This window comes from Fringilla coelebs (genome assembly GCF_963513975.1).
Source record: "Fringilla coelebs genome assembly, chromosome: 4".
NCBI classification, from domain to species: Eukaryota; Metazoa; Chordata; class Aves; order Passeriformes; family Fringillidae; genus Fringilla; species Fringilla coelebs.
In genome coordinates, this window is record NC_140032.1 from 66,124,219 (window position 1) to 66,146,305 (window position 22,087).

The 22,087-nt window shown below is 38.7% G+C and overlaps 1 protein-coding gene across 3 annotated transcripts; it reads right to left on the bottom strand.

Annotated features, from left to right (window-relative positions):
* Nucleotides 1-2,221: 2,221 nt before the first annotated feature.
* On the bottom strand, nt 2,222-22,015 carry ABHD18 (abhydrolase domain containing 18). 3 transcript variants are annotated; one of them, XR_014616128.1, is made up of 15 exons: nt 21,764-22,015; nt 19,617-19,767; nt 18,695-18,803; nt 16,275-16,359; nt 15,665-15,765; nt 13,895-13,973; nt 13,718-13,804; nt 13,214-13,239; nt 11,231-11,369; nt 9,400-9,489; nt 9,017-9,118; nt 7,731-8,109; nt 5,589-5,751; nt 4,172-4,950; nt 2,222-2,994 (listed from the first exon to the last, which is right to left on the bottom strand). XR_014616128.1 is itself a non-coding variant. In XM_084204938.1 (14 exons), the coding sequence occupies exons 3-14, from the start codon at nt 18,784-18,786 to the stop codon at nt 4,899-4,901; spliced, it is 1,395 nt and encodes a 464-aa protein (XP_084061064.1). In that variant the 5' UTR covers nt 18,787-18,803; nt 19,617-19,767; nt 21,764-22,015; the 3' UTR covers nt 3,347-4,898. The 3 variants fall into 3 exon arrangements, 2 of the variants coding, with proteins under 2 accessions (XP_084061064.1, XP_084061065.1); XM_084204938.1 differs by lacking the exon at nt 2,222-2,994 and having other exon boundaries at nt 3,347-4,950; XM_084204939.1 differs by lacking the exons at nt 2,222-2,994; nt 21,764-22,015 and adding an exon at nt 21,257-21,434 and having other exon boundaries at nt 3,347-4,950.
* Nucleotides 22,016-22,087: the final 72 nt, after the last annotated feature.

Below are 22,087 nucleotides of genomic sequence, written 5' to 3' on the forward strand. Positions count from 1 at the left end.
CCGCCCCGGCCCCGCCCGCGCGGGGGAGGGACCCGGGGCTCTCCCGTGCGCCGTGACCTCACGCGGCCGGGAGGCTTTCCAGGCCCTTTCGGACATTTCGGCTCCGCAGGCCTCGCCCGCACCTGCACGGCGCGGGGAGGGTCTGGGTAATGTGGGCAGGAGGATGAGCGCGTCTCGTTGGTGAGAAGGGGGGTCCCCGGGGCGCAGCCTCGAGAACACGCTCAGCAGGCGCGGGAGAACGTACCTGGGGTCCCAGCAGCGAGGGAATCCCGTATCATTTAAGCATTCCAACAGACAGGTACCTCTGCCATCACACCATCTCTCCTCTGCCAAAAATCTCCCAGAAGATCATCTCACAGTAGCACGTGCGCTCATTCCACACTCACTGGTTATACCCATACTCCGGTCACAGGATGAGGAAAGCCACCACAGCACGACAATAATCACTTCTTTCCCTCTTTGCCAGCTCCTAGCGCTCCCACAATTCTCCTTGATTACACCTGAAGACACCTGCTCCTCTCCCATTTCTTTCATTCATCTCTCAGCCGTGTTTTACTCCCTTTCTTACAAAACGTCTTCCGAAAAAATAACACTTTTCCAACGCTTCTTTAGTGAACTAAGCAAATTCCCAAATAGGCTTCTGTTAAAGCTAGTCAAATATTTTTGAGGTAGTGTCACAAATAAACAAATTTCCTGCTGGGTTTTGCAGCACTAAAATACCTTCTGATTGGGGTAATGCTGTTTTCTGCTCTAATGAGATCGTGTGGAGTTTTAGCTTCATCAGGAAAAAAAAAATCCACCACAAATCTACCAAAACCTCAACCAATTCCCACCACGGCTGACGCCTCAGGCACTGAAACTTTTTTAGGATTATTCTGGAACTGTGTGTCCAGTAGTAGCAGATCAGTCCCAGGCAAGCTGGGACTTGAGGAATTCTACAGCTCAGGAACCTAAAGAGAGCAGGAAGCTAATTAAGGGCTAATTACTTGGGGGGCACTAAGGTTGATCAGTTATGTGGTACTTGAGAAGGTTTTGTCCGTACTTGCTTTGCTCTGTAGGATGGAGCCTCCTGCAGACTTTGTTGGATGGACTGGGACTGAAGAGGATATAAAGAGCTGTTACAGTGGCTAGGACTCATCCTTCACATTTTGTTCACTTGTATCATCCTCCTTGTTACTTTCTAGCAGGGCGAGTCAGACTTCTCTGGCAAAACTCTCTTTCCTTCGGGAACACGGTACTTAAAATGCTCCTGTTTGAAAAAGGGGCTGATTTACAGCAAATGAAAGCAAGAGAATAACAATTCTTGTTTATGTTTTAATGCTCATGTTTTATCTTGTGTGGAAGCATCCAAGCCTACCAAGGAACACTGCAAATTTCAGGATTGCATGGAATAGCAGTATTTTACTAGTACAGGGTAAAAATTCAGGAGGAATTACAGGGTTACAGACCACCCCAAAGCTCCTTTCCATGCTGTGTAACTTATCATTACTGCCAAGCTGGCAGAGAACCTGACAGTCTGAGATAAAGAAACTTCCCTGCCCAAGCAACAGCAGTTCAGATCAACATTTCAAAAAAAAACCAACACAAGACAGAAACAATTAAGATAAATTAAAAAAAAAATACCTGCCTCAAAGTGTTAGCAGCTACCAAGCAGAAATAGTATTCCGAGGATGCAAGGATTTTCACTTTTTTACTGTTTAGAAAGTATCTCAATGAGAGCCATTGACATTCCAGTAAGAAGAAAGAAAAGGCAGCAAGACTCCATTCTTTCATACAGTGTTTCCTTTCTGGAGTAATAAAACACAAGTGATCTGTCCTTGCTAAAAAAAAAAAAAAAGAAAAGAAAAAAAAAAGAATCCTGAGTGGTTCCTTTTGAGTTGTTTGGAGGGTTTTATTTGCCTTGGGGGAAAAAAATAGAAAATGCTTCATCTGACAATTATTAGACGAGTTCTGCACTGGCAAGTGTAAAACTGGAATCACAATGATATCTTAATTAGCTGATACAAGCTTATTTTCTTTGCTAGGTTTCTAGGCATGTAGAAAAACATCAAAGCACCACCAGTGTTTGTTGAGAGAAGCTTTAATCGTGCCATGTAGATTACCTGCTCTCCTCGTGCTACAGCCCTAGTAGGGACAGAAAGGACTACAGGATGACAGTGGGATGCATTTGGAACACCTGTTAAAAAGAGAGAACAAAAACCCCCTCACACCTAAATGCTTTTAGGACTTTTATTGAAAAAATTTAAAACCAAAAAATTACCAAGGCCAATTTTACAATAAATTTAAGACACACAGAATGGTTTGCTTGCTACACAGAAGAAACCTTATAACAATATTTCTCTCATGCAACTCCTGGATTAAAACCACATTCTCATTTAACATCAAAATGGATTTAACCTTAAAATATGATTTAAAAAGTCGATTTTCCAAGGGTTAAAAACACATACACAGCAAGATTCCCTCCTTCCCAACCCATCTCCCTATGTTTGATAACTGGCAGAAATAGACCACTGAGTTCATTTTTGCTTTTTTTTGTTATTCTAACCTGAGAAATTTCCTAAATAATGCTTACTGGACTTTCATATTTGGCAACACGACTTCAGTTACAGAGCAAAGTGCAATTCCTTATTCTTGTCAGAAACCAGTCTTTCAGTGCTTGTCCCAAAAGACACTCTCAGAACCAGGAGTAGCATTTGTCCCAAAAGACACTCTCACAGCAGGAGTGATATTAGCCCAAACCTCCTTCAGTGCCCTTTTGGTAGGTTAAACCTTGTTAGTAATACCATTGGGACACTAACCTCAGGATGCAGCGTTCCCATCAGTTGTGTAATTCCCAGTATTGTGCGCTTTGAAAATATTTACTTTGGCATGTTATACTTTGTAGCAGAGTTGATTTTTTTTGTGCTTACTCCTGGCCTTTATAAAATCTGTCTTTTCTCTCTTGCATTTATTCAAGCCCTTTCCCTTGCCACCAGTTATCTCCCTTTCTCATAGCTGCAACAGAAGCAGGACACAAAGCACACAATTACATTTAAAATGTCAGAGCTCCAAAAGCTGCTGAACAGCAGACAGTGCTCTGGTAAAGCACTCTTAGTTCATGCATATGCTTGTAAACCCTGTGGATCTTTTAGTACACTGGTCAAGACTTCAATTTTAAATTTGGAAGATTATAATATTTAATTTCAAACCCTCCAAATATTTGGTGTTTAAATGTGCCAGTCACTTCATGCATGCCCCCCACATATAAACCAACACCGTCCAAAGAAATAATGAAAAACCACTTGAAAAAAGCAATTTAACTTCCAACAGACTATAACCTCTTCTACATTTTCAGTAAATTTGTATGTTACATCATTTGGGTTATTCAGAATTGTTTCTCTTCAGTTTTATCTGAACATACCTGATTTTCAAATGAACAATGATTTCCTCACAGTAACTAGTCCTATCTACCTGACAAAAATCCAAGAGAATATATAAACTGAGCTTTGTTTGCTCCATACTCTGTCTACTAAAAACCTTTACAGTAACCATGGAGATGAAAAGTGCTTGATTGGAAAGGTGCAGAAGTCACACATCCTGAGAAATGGGTGGATTTTTCTGTTTGTTTCACAATAAAACTGTGTGAAATACTGAAGTGTTTCAGTTTTCAATTTCTCTGCAGATTGGCTTTAAAAGAATGTTATAGGAGATTACCAGAAAAAAAAAAAGACCTGGAGAGATACCCACACAGTTGGTACATGACACCCTTTTATTCTGCTGTAATTTGTTGGCATTTTTGATCCCAAAAGAGGAAACAACAGACTTTTGATTTTCTTAAATGTGTTCAAAATCCAAGTTTCTTTATTTTCCATTCAATTAAAAAAGACAAGTGTTGAAAAATAAGGAGCAAACCTAACTGTTTCAATAACCTTTAGTCTCACGTTTCTTTTAAATTATACAGTGCAAGTGTATTTTGCATATCAGCACTGAGTGCACTTTAGAAAGGACATCTGTTGAAGTATTTCCAACAGGTCTTTATAGCACCATATAATCTGCTGTCAATTTAACTGTTAAGAATCAGCCAGGGCTTAGAAAGTAAAATGATATTTCTATTTCATCTATCAATCCAAAAAAAGAAAATAAACCTGAAAGCTTATGTTATCCAAATGAATTAATGTAAACAATTAATTACCAGACACTTGATTTTCACTTATTCCAGTTTTGTGAACCTGGTTGATGAGCTGCTACATGATCCTTCTGTAATGGCACGGTTTAATTCAGTGGCAGGAAAACTTCACAGACATATTGAATGAAAACATCTCTCTCTCACTTTTCCTTGGATTGTCAAAGTCTCTCTTTCCAAGATGTGGTGCTGAGCCTTCTGCTAAGGCTCATTTTCAATTCATAATTGAAGAGAAAAGCAGTGACAAACACAAGAGGCTGAGTGCTGGCAAAGCCACGGTACAACACAGCAGGAACAGCAAGGCCATGAGGAAGCGAGAGGTAACCGAGGTATCTGGAACAAACCAAAACTACACCAAACACAAGAGAGCAGCTTAGCCCCACACCACATTTTACATTCTTCCCATACTTGGTTGGTCTGTTTTCTACTGACACACGGTTCAGAATTTATTCAGAATTGAAGGAACACACCATCTGATTAGACATGGAGTACATGAACCATTCATGCACTGACAAAAGCTGAGCTGCTGTTGTTTTTTCACAGGTAACGCTGAAGCAGCTGTGTCAGAATGGCACTGAGTCGAAATGAAAGCAATGCTGGTACTTTACCACTTCTGGTAATTGTTACCTACAACAGTCAGTGACCATCTGCTCAACACTACAAGAGGCTTGTTTTCCAAACATGAGTTCCAGTAAGCTGAATTACAAATGAGATCAGTCTGAATGCATTAGAAAGATCACATGGTGTATTTCTGGAGGAAGCGGTCAAAGGCGTCGTAAATCGCTTGTCTGAAATGAAGAAAATAGAACAGAATTTGTATAATCTGGGAAAAGGCAGATATAAGTGGCATTTTTACATAAGTTTACAAATATATCTACAAAGCTATCATCACAATTTCAAAACAGTGTTCAGTAAAAATGTGGTATCAGGTGGTATTTTCTCCTTCCTTTATTTCTGGGATCTCTCACTTCAATCTAGTAATATATTTGTGCTTCAGGAATGAGTGGGACTATTTTCCAAGTTTATTGCAAGTGGAAATAGAGATGAATTAGGAGTTTTCTACTCAAACACATGAGAGACATGCATTGAAATTTTTAAGCAACTATCATAAAAGCGAGGCTGAAGTTTTAAATAGCAATAAACTACTGGTTAGCATGCATCAACCTGATATAGTGCTATTTTTTTTTTGTTCTTGCTTAGATGTCCTAAATTGAGTGTATAGTCTTCCTAACTCCTTGTATTTTAAAATTACCAGCACAAGTACTTAACCTTTTGAAAACTACAGAACTGCACTCATAAAACTGGTTTACATAACTGTCTAGAAAATCAATGCCTGATATTGCTAAGGCACAAATTCATGCAAATACTACTAATTTAATTTTGATTAAATCTAAAATTTAATTTTAAACCTTTCTGTTCACTGTACCTGAAGAGTCCTTGTTTAAAGAGGTAGGCACTGACATGACCTCCATCCAGATACCTGATTTCACAGCCCGGCCAGATCTCCTGGAGGCTGCGCACGCCGGTGCGAGGAATGTACGCATCCTCCTTGGCTTGTACTACTATGATTAAACTTGGGTCAACTGGAACTAAAGGAAAACAAAGCACAACTGAATTCATCTTTGCTAGGAAATAGAAACACAACAGCTGAGATTTCTGTTGTCAAAATGCTATTTTTACAAAAAATTAAATTATTCAAAGCTTTAATAAAATCACATGTTCTAAAGTGTCCAGCAGAATTTATCTGGTTTGTGATGTTACAGTGGTGAGACCATCAGTGGAAAAACAAACTAGCCCTTACCCTTCTCACCCCTAGAGCAGAAACTCCTCAAAGACTTGAGAAGTTGACAGGAGAATTTTCTTTCCTCTTTTCAACAAAACTCTATAGCATTCATGTCAGTTCTTTGAGATCCCTTTTTACTGGCAAAATGAACCATGAAATTCAACAGAGTAGAAGTTTCATATATTTTTTCCCCTCAAGGAGGAAAAAAAGACAAATTTTCATACAAGAGGTCAGAAAGTACAGCCCATGTTCACTTTCTTTTCTCTTTCCTACATGGTTTACTTGCAATATAAAAATCCCAACATATTGTTATACATATTTATTACTCATAAGCAGAACTAAACCAATCAGATTACTAGCAGGAATAACACCAAAATTATGTTGAATACAGAACATTTCTCCCTTCAAAAAGAAAATATGTGATAAGTTAAAGGGTGACCAGCCAAGATGACTGGCAATGGGGTGTCACAGATAATTTAAACTTTTCCTTCTTTCATTCTAAATCATATACAGGGAATATGCAATGCTAAGATAAATTCAAGTCTTCCATTCAATTTTCCATGAAATCTGAGCATTAGGCAGATTTTCTGAGGCTCCTCTCTGGCCTCACTCCAAGGATAGCCTGGCAGGGAATGCCAAGTCTCACAGAGAATGACAAAACCTGTGAGACTATTGACACAATGGACTCCATCACTTTGACAAGTGCATCAGGGTCACAGGATCCTTTCTAGTTCCAAGAAAGGTCAGTGCTTAGCTAAGCAATACCTGGGTAAGTCTAGATAAACAAGAAAGTCTGCACATGGAATAAAACTTTCAGGGCTTTTTCTGTCTACTGAAAAAAACTTTAAAGGCTTTAAGGAAAGCACTTCACTGTTATTCATCACAAAACATCTCTGGCTAGCAGTGAAAGAATCTATACAGGTGTAGATTCCTTTTATTGTGTGTTTCCTTTTATTTATTTTTAACATTTATTTAAATCTAAACACTTGTACAATGGAGTACAGAACGCCAGGATTAAGAAATGAGGTGGCACAGGGGCTCAGTACCGAGAAAGCTTTGACACTAAAAGACAACTGTGTCTGAAGTCAAAGCATGTTGCAGGAGATGCCTTCAGCAGGTTCATGCACAGCCAAACCACGAGCTGCCACAAAAGGAATCCTGAGCCCCCACTCCAGCAGAACCTTTTAAGGCGGCTCTAGGAAGCAATCACTTGTTTGCATTGCTGCAAGGGGTTTGTCCCGAACGCCAAGGAATGCTGGGCTACAGCTCCCCCTATATGCTATGCCTGTCCTGGGAAACGGCATTCACCAGCCTGCAGAAGGACCCCCAAATGCTTTTACTGGAAATATCATTCAAGCTTGGGGCTCAGCTATGCAGGCTTCTTCCCATCCGAAGTCAGGATGAGATTTCTGCTTGAAAAACCTTATTAATTAAGATTAATTACACCTAGGTATTACTCACATCACACAGGTGTTTTCTTCCTTTAGATAATACAAATTTACTCTAGCTCATGTCTGAAAAAAAGCCACAGCAAGGCAGAGGAGAAAAATGTGCAAAGATACTGAGAGGCAAATTTTTAATTAACTTTCTCATAAGTTGGCCATCAAGAAGGAACAGAAAAACAATTAGGAAATGGAGTAGTAATAAACACTACAGAATAATGCTCACAATATTTCCATATGTCAGCAAAGGTGCCAGCAGGTTTACACTTGGAGAATGAAGAAAATACCTTTCTCCCCACTGTATTTTATTCAGTTTTCCACACTGAAACAAAGAGATACATACCTGGGAAGTTAGCTACGTGGGTACATTCATCCATTACTCCCTTCATGAACATTAAGGATTCTCTCTGTAAAGTGTCACTCCTTCTCCTTGTATTTATCCTGTGTCCTTGTGGGCTGGTTAAGTTTTTATTGCTACTGCTGTTGGTGGAAAATGTTTGATTTATACACTGCATTTTAGGAGCATCTTGCATTAAGAGTCCTTCTGAAGAGGCACTTAGAGCACTTCTATTTGTGGCAAAGCTGTGAACAGGTTCCTTAGATACAGTGTCATTCAAGGACTCAAAGCTGAATATTCTGGAAGTCATGTCCATGTCTGCCAGACTGTCCACACTGTCAGGGAAGTTCTTCACAAAGTCTTGTCCCATCTTGAAAGAATCCGTCTAAACAAAGACAGCAGTTAAGGGTTGCTCCCTTAAACTAGTTGGTTAATTTTATTTTTAAGATGAACTCATGATTTAAAATTTAAAAAAAAAAATTTAAAAAGACACTACCAGCACTCCTCACTTCTATTTTCAGCTTGCAGGTTATTCAATTAAATCCTGAATATCATAACCTCTTGATAATATCATTGTACATGTCTATCAGTTTTAAAAAATGCAGGAGGTACTTACATATACAGAAGCTTGTGATATAAACAATTGTTTTTCTTTCTATATTAAACTCTGAATTTGTAATTACAGTCATTTAAGTTTAAATGACCTAATAATAATAATTATAGAAAAACTAACATATGCAACCACGTCTAATTTTATGTTTAAGACTGAAAAATTGACAGTCTCTAAATACTAGGGTGACAAAAGCTGAACATCTTGAAAAATGTTTCTTCTTTTCATTTTGTCTTCTCCATCAGTGTTGTTGGAATATATTTGACTTAAAAATACCAAGTGCCCAAGTAACAACTATCTGCACCCCAGCTCCTCTTCTCCTGCTGTGAGGTATTAGAAAAAGAACTATCACAAAGGAAAGTATCTTAGGGGAAAAAGAAAAAAAAAGGCATTTATCAGAATTTTGATAGAATACATTTTATGTTGTCTATTACACTAAGTCTAATCAAAGGAAAAACTTGTAGCAAGGGCTACACTTTAAACTCGTTATACGACCAAAATATTAGTTTTGTTTCTCAGGTTTTTCCTTCAAAGACTAAATTCATCAAAGCATAAAGAAACAACATGCCAGTATGTTCCAGCGAAGAATTGTCTGCTTTTGGAGGAAGTAAAAAGAAGCTGCATTATTTGCTAGATTTTCACGTGTAAATATTAGCAGCTGGGTAAAATAAACCATACTTACTCCACAATATTCAAGCATTTGAATGATTTCTTCTTCATACACAGTTTGTGTGAAATACTGTTTCTCCAGCTCTCTCCAGTTCACTGCCTTACTCAGCACACCCTGAGATGATAAACAAAAACATTCAGTACACAAGTAAAACCCAGAGGTCATTCTAAAATAATGATACATGCAGGAAATTGACTTGTTCCTCTCCGGATTTTTTCAGTGGAATTCTGTTCCCAGACAGCCCTCAGAATTATTGCAATCAAAGCACAAGCACATAGTATAACACAAGACATGGAATCCCACCTCCTTTGTGGCCAGCCCAAATATTTTAATTTACATTTCTGGTCATAATCTAACATATTAACAAAAAATGTATTTTGTAATTCGTTAATTACCGTAGTGAAGACTGCAGAGGCTGTTGACCAGGAAAGACATGGAATCAATGGCAACGGTTTAGGCCAGTTTGTCACTGCCAGTGAAGCCATCTAGAATCAAAGGCACTTATTACACATTTTAATATTGAATTCACAATATAGTAAGAAGAACTCTCTCATCTTCAATTTCTTTGTTAACATGGTATTTATGAAACACGTGGTGCCAAAGAGTTAAGGACTGTGGCAGCTGGATATACTTTCACCTATTTAGAAGTTACTATCTAGTCTCCAATGATATTTTAAAAAATAAATGTTGCTCTGGAAAGGACTAATTTCAAGGCTGAATGTGATTTGGTTATAAGAATTCCCAATGGAATATTTACTAAATATTCCCTTTATTGCAATTAAAATTCAATGAATTATATTTGTAATCCATTAATTAGCGTTATAATTATAAAAACTAATACAAGCTATTAGTTGTTTAAAAACATAAAAAACTTCTATAAAGCTTTCCACCAAGCTCTTGCAAGTTTATTTCAAGGCAAAAAACAGGCAATCTATGTGAAGGACTATTTAAAATTCTACACTTTCAAAATTTGTATACAGGAAACAAAATTTGAGGGACGAGTAATTCAACATGTTAACAGCACTCTTTTTTCCTGTCCTTTAAGATTACTTTTGCATTAGTTCTCAGAACATATTTTTGTGACTATTCTGTTTATCCCAGAAAAAGCCAGAGCAAGTAAGTTCAATGTACAGAAGTTCCCCACATGATACGTTCTTGACAAATTTTATTTTATTAATACGAAACACCTTGTGTCTGTTCTAGATGTTCCAATAAGTGGATTTATGCAACTGAACTGTTCTAATTATTCTATTCTAATTATTTTTACTAATAAAAAGTTACAAGAACGCCACACATCTATGTTCTGATTCTCTCCAGCAGTAGAAGTCTCTTCACTTTAGTGGAACTGAATCAATGCTTACAACCTTCCACTGTAGAACACACTCTATAGAGGATCAACATCAAATATCACTTATTTCACAGAAGTTTCTGATTCAGCAGGGTGATGTTGATGTAAACCAAAGGTGCTCTGTACATTTATGACATTTACAGTTATTAAACAGTGCTTTAGGGGAATATTTTCCTTTTGGGAAACACTACCATTACCAACATTATTTACTGAGCTCCTAACAAACAAAGATATGTTGTTTTAATCAGCTTTGCACCTGTGTCTCACAGAGCTGTGATAATCTGCAGAGACACAAGCAGTAACATTTTAACTGTGTATTAATCTTTCAAGCACCTTAGTGATACACTGCTGATTTAGTGTGAGCATGCACAGTATCACACAGAAAATGTTATCCACCTCACCACAGAAATCTCTGATCAGTACCAATGATCACTGACACCAAAAGTCACCTCAATTACAACATGCCTACAAAGAGGGGGTATTTCACACAATGCATTAGAACACAAAGGTTTAAACAAGAAGAAAGGAGGAAAAGAGGGAGAATTAGCAATCGATCAGTGCAGACTTTCTTTCAGCAAACATTTCTGCCCCCCACCCTTGTAGAAAAAAAAACAATTATGTGAGAAGTTGATATTCTTATTAAGCCTGCTGGGAGATGGCTGACAAAGGGCTCTATGATTTGTCAGTACATATTAAGGATTATACTAATTCAGCACCACAGAACAGGAGAATTGCCAACAATTTGTTTCTCATGACTCTATGTGTTTATTTTAAAGGACTTCTGAGATCAACACTGTAAAACAAATTATTTCCATATGCTACATGATCAAATGAGAAGTTAAAACAAAAATTACTGAACAGGAGATATAAAAGCTTACATGTCCTCCCATGGATATTCCAGTCATCCCTAGAGGTCCATAGCCTTCTCTCTCTAGCCAGTGCAAAAGAGCTGCCGATTCTAGAATTAGAGCTCCTCCCATCACAAACAGGTCCGAGACATTTTTTAAACATGACCGTCTTTTCTCCCCAGAAAAGGAAAATAGAGGGTTTATTTTCTAAGATTAGATTCTGACAGTTCTTATCATTCTATACATACTTTTACACACAGTTTCAGCAAAATCTCAGAGATTTTTGGAGCTGAACTCCTGTTGATTCAACAGGAGGAAAAAGCAAGCCCAGATTTTCTGACACCTGTAATTTTTTGTCTAAATGAGGACTAGAAATAGACACCTGCCTACGCTTTTAATGTAATATCACTGACAGCTTGGTCTTTTGGAAACAATTACCAACATTAGCATCTCGCTAGTAGCAATATTCTGTCCTGTGAAGTTGTAAGAGATATTTTAGAAATAGAATCAAAGTGATACAATCCTAAGCATACACTAGCTTGTTTGCAGAAACAAGTATTTTTTTTCTTATTTACCTGTTTTACATCATTGAAAAATTGCACACAACATTTGAAGAGCAATCAGTATGTCAGCTTTGGAAGCACTCATCAGTGTCACTGTAAGACTGAAACTGTAAAGTGGGAAGTTTGTCACGGTATTGAGAAATTCAGGCAGTGTACTGCAAAGCACTAAAACACACAAGACACAAAACAAGTAGAAATCTATTTGGCTCAGCCATCAGAGGGACTCTAAAAATAATGGACCTCTAACTTGGGGAGGGGGGCTGAGTATTTTCAGTACCACAGCCAGGTTACAAAGGGCTCCTGGCCTCTCCTGCCAACATGCCAGCGTCACATTTGCGACACTCTGAAGCACAAGGACAAAGCTCACTGTGAAGTCACACAGAAATGAACAGAGCTGCTGCAGAGCAGCATTTACAGCCTAATGCAATTCTTTACTACAGCTCAGTGAGATTCCTCAGCCCTCTGCAGCTGCTGTATTTACTGAACACTGCCACCTGTTACACTGGGGCTGTGTAACCCTGTACTGGAGAGTGACAATCACCTACTGGAGCATTAAACTGAGCATTCCCCTTGAAACAATCCTGACACACTGGACAACTGAGAACAGGGTTATTTAATTGATTCTTCTGCATCTGATTCCCCATAACTGGAAATTAACCTACCCATGGATGTATTCCAGCACAGTGTTTCTCCTGTCATTTTCCTATAATCTTACAAAAAACACCTTCTCTGTGTCTTCTAGTCATGTTAAATGTCTGAGTTAGGATTAAAAAGGATTAAAACACCAACTCATATTTGGACTTTCAGAAATATTGTGAGAAAAAGCTTTGCCTCGGACACATATCCTGTTGAATTCTAATAATACATCCGTGGTTTGGAAAATGTAAAAAAGTAAAAAACCAAAACTGCCAATTGCCAATTCCAATTTAAGAAACTGACTGAAGAAATAAACCCTGTAAAATTCTGAATATTGCATAGTGTCCTGACTAACAACCAATCAACACCAGGTCTATTCGTATGCCTGTAAATCGTTAAAAGATCTTGGAAAAACAAAATCCTAGCAATTATAATCTATTATACAAATTTTATAAATTATAATGGAAATATGCTATCTGAGCAAAGATTATTCAGAGCTGACTGAAATGTAACAGCAGCACTTGTACTGCAGATGTGAGTCAGGAAAATGCAATGGCCCTGGCTTGTACTCACACAAGATGTTTGCATCTCTCTCCATACTGCAAGTTCATCTTGTGCAAACTTTCCTGATCCCTGAGATCTCCTAACACAACACCCAAAGCAGTTCAGCAGAGAGCAGATAATCTCACATTGGCAGGTTACAAGTGGTTTTTGAAATGCTTTTTTCTTAATAACAACTTTTGGCTCAAAAGAGAAGAAAAGAAAAGCAGTATTTTAAAAACACAGTATCCACAAATGTAATAGGAATACTTACAATTGATCCTTAGGTTTTCTACAGCCATGTAAAAGACTCCAGTTAAAGAAAGTAAAAAAGGTTTTATCAAAACTGGTCATTAAAATAAATAGATAAATAGTCTGCATAAATAGCATTAATTAATTGAAATTTGGAATTTAAACTCTCAGTGTTTAATTGTCCCTACAATAAATTCAATCAATTTCAATGATGCAGTTTGCAACATTTTACTGTTGTCAGATATATGGATAGGAAAAAAGTGTAACTTAAACAGAATAATACTGCTATACAAGATGACAGAACAAAACTTTACTGTCTTTTAAAAAACCCATCCAAATCTGAAGTGGTAACAGCAAGTTTCTCATAAGTTAACCTGAGGTACCATAAAGTTGTGCTTCACATAATGGCCATACTTTCTTGGCTTCTATCCACTGGGTACGAAAAAGTTGATATTTTATGAGTGTGGTAACTCTTCCAGCTTCCAGAGAGGACATTAAGTAACTACTGTGTTTTCCACAAAAGGATATAGTAAGGATTTTCTAGCAGCAGGGAAGCCATACAGGCTTCTTTAATCATTGGCCGTGCCATTAATGTGCGTCTCCTCCAGAAGTACTAAAGACAAGATGCACAAACAACATAGATAAGGCAAAATTTATGATTTAATTTCTCAGTAACAATCAATTTTACATTTTACACACTCACATGGTCTCCAGTGCCTGCTAAATGAATGCACACAGGTCTGTGCTTGCCATTCCATCTTCTGGGTATGATGAACTGAAATCTGTGAGAAAAAAAATATCTACTTTAACAGAGTAAGAGTATCTAGTAACAAGCTGCATCAAGAAAAATTAATTTAAAAGCAAAACCAAAACAACATAAGTATTTGTAACCCATGCAGGTAAACTGCCGGCAATTCAGCAACATCATTTTTCATTAACGCATTCAGCAAACAAAGGAATCTGAAAGTAGGACAGAAGAAAGGCCAAACAAGAAAAGGAGCCAAGATGAAAGATCATGTTCCTAAAAAAGACTACTACCTCATCATCACAATTTAAACTTTGCAGAGTGGAGAAATGCAACTTCAGATAAAGAGCAGCCTAAACAAGCATGTCCAGCTCTCCTAGGCATCATTGCTATTTTTCTCCTGAAGGTACAACAGCTGAAATTGAAGATTAAGATGAGTAATAAATTTAAAAAAATATCAAAACCCCAGCATAAAAACCATGAAATTATTTTATACACTCAACATCAATCAATTAATGTCTTCTGCTGCTACTTATTTACAGCTTAAACTACTGGAAAAAAAAAATCCCTTCTGAGCCACCATTATTTTCCCCACAAGATGGAGCACTGTTCCCTACAAGAGTGTTACACTTCGGGAAATACATTCATACCATCTTGAGGGAAATTTGTACAATTTTCCAAACTGTCACAATACTGGCCAAAGTAAAAATTATCAGAAGTTGGCTAAAAAGCACAAGAGACTAGAGATAAGGAAACAATAAGCATATTGCATTGTCCAGTGTGGCACTAAGTAGTTTGATAAAATATTAACAAACAGTTTCTTTCTCTAACCAGTAGCAGTAGAACAGAATTGATTTCTTGAATCAACCTTTTTCTCACATTCCTTAACATTAGATGCTTAAGCACACATATAAAAACATCAACCAGCATTACTGACAAAATTTACAATGTCAGTATCATCTTGATGTTTATGTTTAAGCCCAACTTTTACGTTAATGTTATTAAACAAACAAAGTCTGGGAAAAAGATTCATCATGACATTCCAGCTCCAAACTAAAAGCAAACAGAAATTATGCTCCATTTGCAAACCCACTCCTCATCTGCAAAGAAGTGTTAGTGTGAAACAAGCACTGTTAGGGAGCCTCCAGCTTTCCATAAGAATGCTTTTTTTTAATCTTTTTTGGGGTTTTTGTTTGCCAAGTAAGAAAGGAACCAGATTCTCTGGCTACAAAAAAATCAGCTTGCTACTTTATCACACATACAAAATTTTTGTATTCAATGGGAATGGAAAGCTGGAAAGGCTCTTTCAAATACAACATAATATGCTTTGATATAAACAGCTTCTCCTGCTACATATAAAACAATAACTACTGTTCTTAATTTCCAGCATCCCCCTCATTTGCAAAAAGTCAAACCAATAATTCAAAAAAGCCAAACCAATAATTCAAAAACCTCAGGGTATTCCACAGCTTTATGCAATATCATTTCCACAGTTAAAAAAAAAACAACAACAACAAAAAAAAAAAAAAAAAAAAAAAAAAAAAAACAACCAAAAAAAAACCAAACAAAAAACCACCAAACAAAAAATTAATACTTTGCCAGTGGATCTATTTTTTTAATACATAGATTGAACTATCACGTGAATAAGATTTTACAGATTGTTTGCATTGCAATCAATTAGTTGCACAATAAAACCTAATTTCAGAAACACCTCTTGGTTTCTCTTACCTTGCTACAAGAGATTCGACTGGCAGGATACCTGGGACACAATGGGCCAAGGGGGAAATGAAATGCCCCTCAAGGATTTTACAGTCTGATTGCCCTTCAACCTGCACAAAGAATGGGACAATAGCAATAAATATTATATCAGTCTTCAGTTTGTTCTGAAAGCAAATCTCTTACAGTAGAATTTTTTATAGCATAAAAAACTTGCTTAAAAAACTCCAAAGTTGTGGACTACTCCTAAAAACACAGATACATTTTATCAACAGGGTCAAAACACTTGTTTTCAACTTGGCTTTTATTAAATAACCTTTTACAGGAATCAAACAAAGGTGTAATGCTATCCCACTTTAAATACATTTGATAACACAAACTAAGTTTTGAACACTTTTTGAGTTTTACACACTTGACATCTCACTGCCCAACTATTGTACTACAATAGGAAAAAAAGGAAAAAAAAGTTTCTGTACAGGCACTGCTTTAGTCGCTATTTCCTTCCATTCTCTTTTAGTAACCTATAAAAGTAGTCTGGTGTTAAGTACCAAGTAATTTCACCTTTAAATACCCTTAGGAAAACAAATGTAGTTAAATCACATCATCTCTTGCTTTGAAGTACCTTGTCAATGAACACTGGGTAATCTTTGGAAACCAGCTTCTGGCATTTTTCCCTGTTTCCAATAATCTTTCTGAATTCAAATATTCTGTTGAAAGGAAACAAGTAGAGAAGATTCAACTTTTAATCTAAAAAAAAGAAGAGACATATTTATATAAAATTTCAGGAGCTAAAGCAAGCAACAAACACAAGTTATGAAGCCAGCATTGCATTTACAGATTAATCAGGCCACCATAGGGTAGGTAGCTACCACAGGATGCTTTTAAGTTAAAAGAAAGTCTCAGGTACCTTGCTGGGAAACAGAAAACTAGGGGGCAAATCTGGTTGCTTTCTTCTGCTAGTTAAATGGGCTGCAGAGCCACACAGAGTAAATGAAACAAAACTCTTCTCAAAGGTATACATGTCCCTCCTTACTGAAGGACATGAACACTGAAGAGGCAATTGGTGTGTGCTCCAGTGCAAGAAATCCCTCCTGGAGCAAAGTGAGAGATTGCTTTCACAGTTAAGCACATGAAAAAATAGCCCAGGGAAACTATAAATGATCCTCATCCTCAAGGGATGAACTGCCAAGTGACTTGAAGAAACAAAGAAACCAGCTTTCTTTTAGACAGGGATTTTGACTTGATGCCCTCACATTGGCCCCTTCAACTTTAAACACTCCATAACTTGCTCATTCCTGTGCTCATAAATACACCCTTTATCTGACAAGCTAGAACAGTTTTGAGTGACAAGTACAGAGGAATGACCTGTTCACCTCTCCAACACCACAGAAAACCCAGTTTATTAGCACACAAAAAATAGCTCTACTTTTTAACCTTTGCTTTTCTTATAGAAAACAGCAAGTGCATGAAGTATTTCTGAGAAAGCAAGGGTAAAGATGTGAGATGTGAATATTAGGCAGAGTAATCTGTCACTGAATCTTAGATAAGATTGAATAATGATCACTCATCACAGTCATGAGTTAAACAAAAATAAAACCCCTCCTCCCACAAGGCAGAGTGAGGAGGCAGGAGGAGGCAGCATTCTTCCTTCTTCATCCAGGTCAAGCCAGGCTGCTGGGGAAGAGCTCATCTTCATCCCAGTCAGGGGCAAAATAGAATAAAACTTTCCTCCCCTTTTCAGACCAGCAAACTTGACTCCTGCTTCCCCCTCCCCCCCACTTTTGATCTGGTGGGAGAGGGTTTTTCCCCTGAATGAAGAAGGAGGAATTGTAGCTGATGTCACTGCTACCACCAGCAACACTCCCCTATTGCTGTTGGGTGTGGGTTTCATCACCTCCAGAGCCCAGGCCAAGCCTTAAACTGAGAACAGCAGCATCAGTCAGAAGCTCCCTGTATAGAGACACCACTTGGACTAGAGGGAGATGGGGCACTGAAACTTCCCTGTCTCACCCGAAGGTCTTTAAAAGAGAGGGGTTTGATAACATTAAAGGACCCCATTTTGGATACACACATGGAATAGGATACAGAAATGCTGCAATCAAAACAAACCCCACTGTTTTTGGCTATTCCAACCACAGCAAACACTCTCATTTTGCAGGCAAGTCTGCTACTTAGGAGAAATATCAACTGAAGACAGACACACAAAGCAATCCAAGTGCCATTTCTACATCAGATCTTGCACATGAACTTAAAAAAAAAAAAGCTCCCATAAAACTCCACTGCTATCCAGTGCACAAGATTTTATTTCAGTAGTTTTCAAATGTTTCTTTATTGATTTTCATATACATAAGAGCGACCTCATTAAATGCAGGTTTATCATTTCCTTTTTAAATACTGCACAATGCAGAATATATATACTGTCACCTCATTTTTATACTTAAGAAATACAAGTGCACAACTTCAAAGTGTTAATCTCAATAGTAATTAATAAAAACAATAAAATGCTTAAAAATTAAGAGATACTTCAATTTTTTTTTTTCTTATTTTCAAGACAACTAAAAAGAAAGACTTTTGGGCTACTTTTATAGTACTACTTTGGGCTGTGAGAGAAACTTCTGATTAAATTTTACACTTTGAAAACTAATTAGGAAGTTACACAAAGGTAACAAGAACCACTTTAATGTTAAACAGAAACAATTCTTCAGCAGAAATTCATCAAGTTTTGCTTTTGGAAAACACTTCCAGAGATGCTGTTTCAATTATGTCATCAGATAAACACAAGTAAAAACATAGTTGGACACACAGACATTCTCTCAAGAAGAGCCTCTTTAAACAGGAAAAAAAAATTGCAAACCCTTTAAAGGCTTCTTTTAAATCCAGTTAGTCCCTTGGTATAGAGACACATGATTTCTGGAAGAGAGCCAACTTAAACATTTTTGGTATTTTAAATACAAGATAGCAATTACTGTTGCTACTTCAAGGGTTGTGTTATTTTCTTTTAATGTAACATATCATTTATGCTGTTACTTTTTAACAAGTCACCTTTTCAGATCCTCTGGCTTTCCCCATCCTCTGATGAAAAGTTTAGTGAGGAGAAGCTTTCGGTACAAGACATCTAATTTACTTACACCCATTAGTGGCACACTGTCATCTAGGGAAAAAGCAGAGGTAAAAACAAGGCAGTTAAAGTCTACATGAGTGACAAATTCATTGATTGTAACACAAAATGGTTTCTTATTCTGGTTTCTGCATTAAGGAAAAGCCATCTAACGTATTTCAAGAAAGTTAACCTCGATATTCAGGTCAACTCTTTTCATTTTGAACAAAATACAAAGGCAGTTGATACAACATGTAGAAATTTAAAATGCTGATTAAAACCAGATATTCATTACACCAGTGATGACAAGGCAGCTGAAGAGGCACATCTGAACTACATCAAACTACATCTTCAAGCAGTCCTAACTGTGCTGTACTTGAAAAAAAGAGCAGCACTGATCTCTGTCCTCTCAGCAGAGCTATGATGGCAAAACTCTTCAGCCAATGTGGGCTGTCATAAACACATCTCATATTGGGAGCTTGAAACAATGGCTGGGTTTGAACCATCAGAAGACTTCATCTGCTTAATGGAGAGAAGGAGAGAAAAAGGAGGAGGAAGGAGGGAGGGAGAGAAGGAGGTAAAGAATGTAATTCCATTCACTGCTGCAGAGAAAGCTCATTTTTGTAATCTTGCCTTCCTTGGTGGAGTAAACATATATCCTTATCCTTATTTTATCTGTTCCTTTCCCATTTTGACACCTCTTAGAGTTTTCTAAGTGATGCTCCCACCATTCCTTTCTAGGAGGAAATCACACCCTCAAAATCCTTACCAGGATCATTTCTCTTTCTACAAATACACCAACTCAAACAAAGCTAAATCTAATGAGATTTTAGGCAAGCTGAGTATTATTTTCAAAGCAATACTTACTGAAGTGAACAGGGAGCCACTGCTGAGCTCTTCCAAGGAGGAAGGAAGAAAAAAAAAATCACCCAAACACTACTAAAAAGAAGAATTTAAATCTGGTTTCTTGGTCAGCAGGATACAGGTTACTCAATTAAAGTCCAGGATCTGTGTGCACCTAGGAAAACAACAGATTTAATAATCAAACACTTGGTTAGTGAGTTCATTTCAGGCATTTTCTAGTATTTCCAGAACCCTCCACAATAAATGTAGTCCATAATCTCATCCCACTCCAAAATAGTGTAATTTAATTTATGGGTTTTTGAAATTTTATTTTATCCAAAAGCACTTATTCTGCCACACTCCAATATGGTCATTTTTAAAAATAAACTTGTTTGACTATAACAAGTCAAAATTGTGGTCAGATTAACAAAAACATTCCTCTGTACTTTTAGAAAGCCAACATTTAAGAATCAGTATACAGAATAAAGAGGAGAACTCTCTTTCTAGAGAAAACCTAGAATAAATTACTATCAGAAGAGAAATTATAGGCATTTGAATTTTAGAACAAGCGTGCTAGAAAGCCACAGTGGCTCCAGGATGGTTCAATCACTGCAGGGCAAAAAAAAAATACATGAAATGAGCAGAAAGTCATCATGGGGATGCTTTGTTTTAAAAACATGAAGATGTAGATTTTGCTTTGAGTCCAAAGTCTAGACTGACAAGCTCTCTGCTGCACCAAGGGAGTGCCAAAACAACTTTCTAGGCAAGTACATTACATATAAATGCAATATTGATTGAGGCAAAAGCATTGTCTCATCCTCTCTTCTGCTTCATTGATGGAATGGAGACTCTGAAGTAACTCAGGATATTTCAATTAATCAGAATCAAGATAAAAGCGCTACTGGAAAGAGTACAGGAAAATCAAATAAAAAAATATTCCTAGTATGTCAAGCATGCTGCATAGAGCTTTTCAGAAATATCACTGAGATAAAAAATTTGGGAGGATGGCCCCTACTGTATCTCTGTAACAAAAGGGCAGGACATGCTCCAGCCACTGCCCATCCATGCCTGCATGGCAAGACAATTCCAAACACTTTTAGCGCCAGCAAAGGCAATCCAGCTGTTGGAAGCTGAAGTTTTATAATTTCACATTAACAGGAATATTTCAGCAGTGAGGATTTGAAATGAATGAGAGAATCAGGAAAGGCTGTTTCAGATTTCCTCCCCCTGACAGCACACATGCCACATCCCGATCCCACTGTGAGACAGGTCAGCTGGAAGCAGTGACCTGATAACGATGCTGTGGAGCTGCGTAGCCCAAGAGACAGGATCTGTGTTATGAATCTGGAATGAATATACTGTTAACACAGAAAGCTTTACATAACTGTGATCTTAAATGGAAACTGCAGCAGATACAAAAGCACGCTAAGAAGAAACATAGAAACAGACACATAAATTCATCCAAAATCCCATACGCAAAAGGTCAGCTCTTGGCTTTTTACCCGTGCAAAGAGCTTCAGCGACAAGAAAATCAGCCCTGGAAAGTACAAGGCCCACAGTGTAGTTTCTATTCTATACATGGATGTGAAAACGCTCCCACCCAGCAGTCAACCTGAACAAACCACCGAGGCTGTTTTAGAAGGCGGAGCTGCCAACTTCCCTACCTTATTAAAAAAAACCTCTCACAATTAACGCCAGGTCCTTTTCTGATAGAAGAAACGACTGTTTAGGAATGAAAGAAATCACACAGAAGTCACGCCAAGGCAGACACAAGCCCCACAGGAACTCCACAAACGGGACGGGCACGCAGGAGCCGGAGGATAAACAACGGGGCCTAAAGCAGGGCTGCGAGTAGCTCCCCGCAAGCCTGACCCGAGCACTCCAAGGGGGCAGGTGAGGCCCCGATCCCAAACCTCCGCCATCCCCCGATCCCAAACCTCCGCCATCCCTCCCTCCGAGCCCGCCCGGGCGGGACCCGGCGCTGCCCCAGCGCCCGCAGGAAGGGGCGGCGGGAGGCAGGACACGGCCACCGCGACCCCTCCGCCCGCCCCGCCTCAGCTCCGCCGGGGCCGGGCAATGCCGTGAGGGGGAGCCGGTCCCGCCTGCCCTCCGCGGGAGCCGCTCTGGCACCGCTACCCCGGCCCGGCCCGCGAAGGTCACCCGCTGCTCACCCGAAGCGCTGCCGGTGCTGAGGCACCACATGGGAGGGCGGGAGCGGGAAGTGGAGGAAGAAGCAGAAGAAGCAGAATAAGACGAGGAGGAGGAGGAGGAGGAGGAGGAGGAGGAGGAGGAGGAAGGCAAGGCGACGAGCCGGACGGGACGGGCGGGACGGGACACAGCTCACGCGCGCGGGCTTGGCGAGCGCGCGTGCGCGCGCGCGTGGGGCACTCAGGCGTGGGGGAGCGCGCGCGCGCGCGGGAGGCGGCCGGTTCCGCCCCGCCCCGCCCCGCCGCGTGCGTCACCAGCCCCGCCCAGCCCCGCCCATCCGCGGCCCG

Excerpts from the sequence above, each read along its gene's own strand:
- ABHD18 (XM_084204938.1), bottom strand. The coding sequence starts at position 18,786 with ATGGGTGTAAGTAAATTAGATGTCTTGTACCGAAAGCTTCTCCTCACT. Across the intron at positions 11,370-13,213 it reads AGAAAACCTAAGGATCAATT|ACGGTCATGTTTAAAAAATG; the intron begins GTAAGTATTCCT and ends TGGGGAGAAAAG. Across the intron at positions 5,752-7,730 it reads CCACGTAGCTAACTTCCCAG|TTCCAGTTGACCCAAGTTTA; the intron begins GTATGTATCTCT and ends GTTTTCCTTTAG.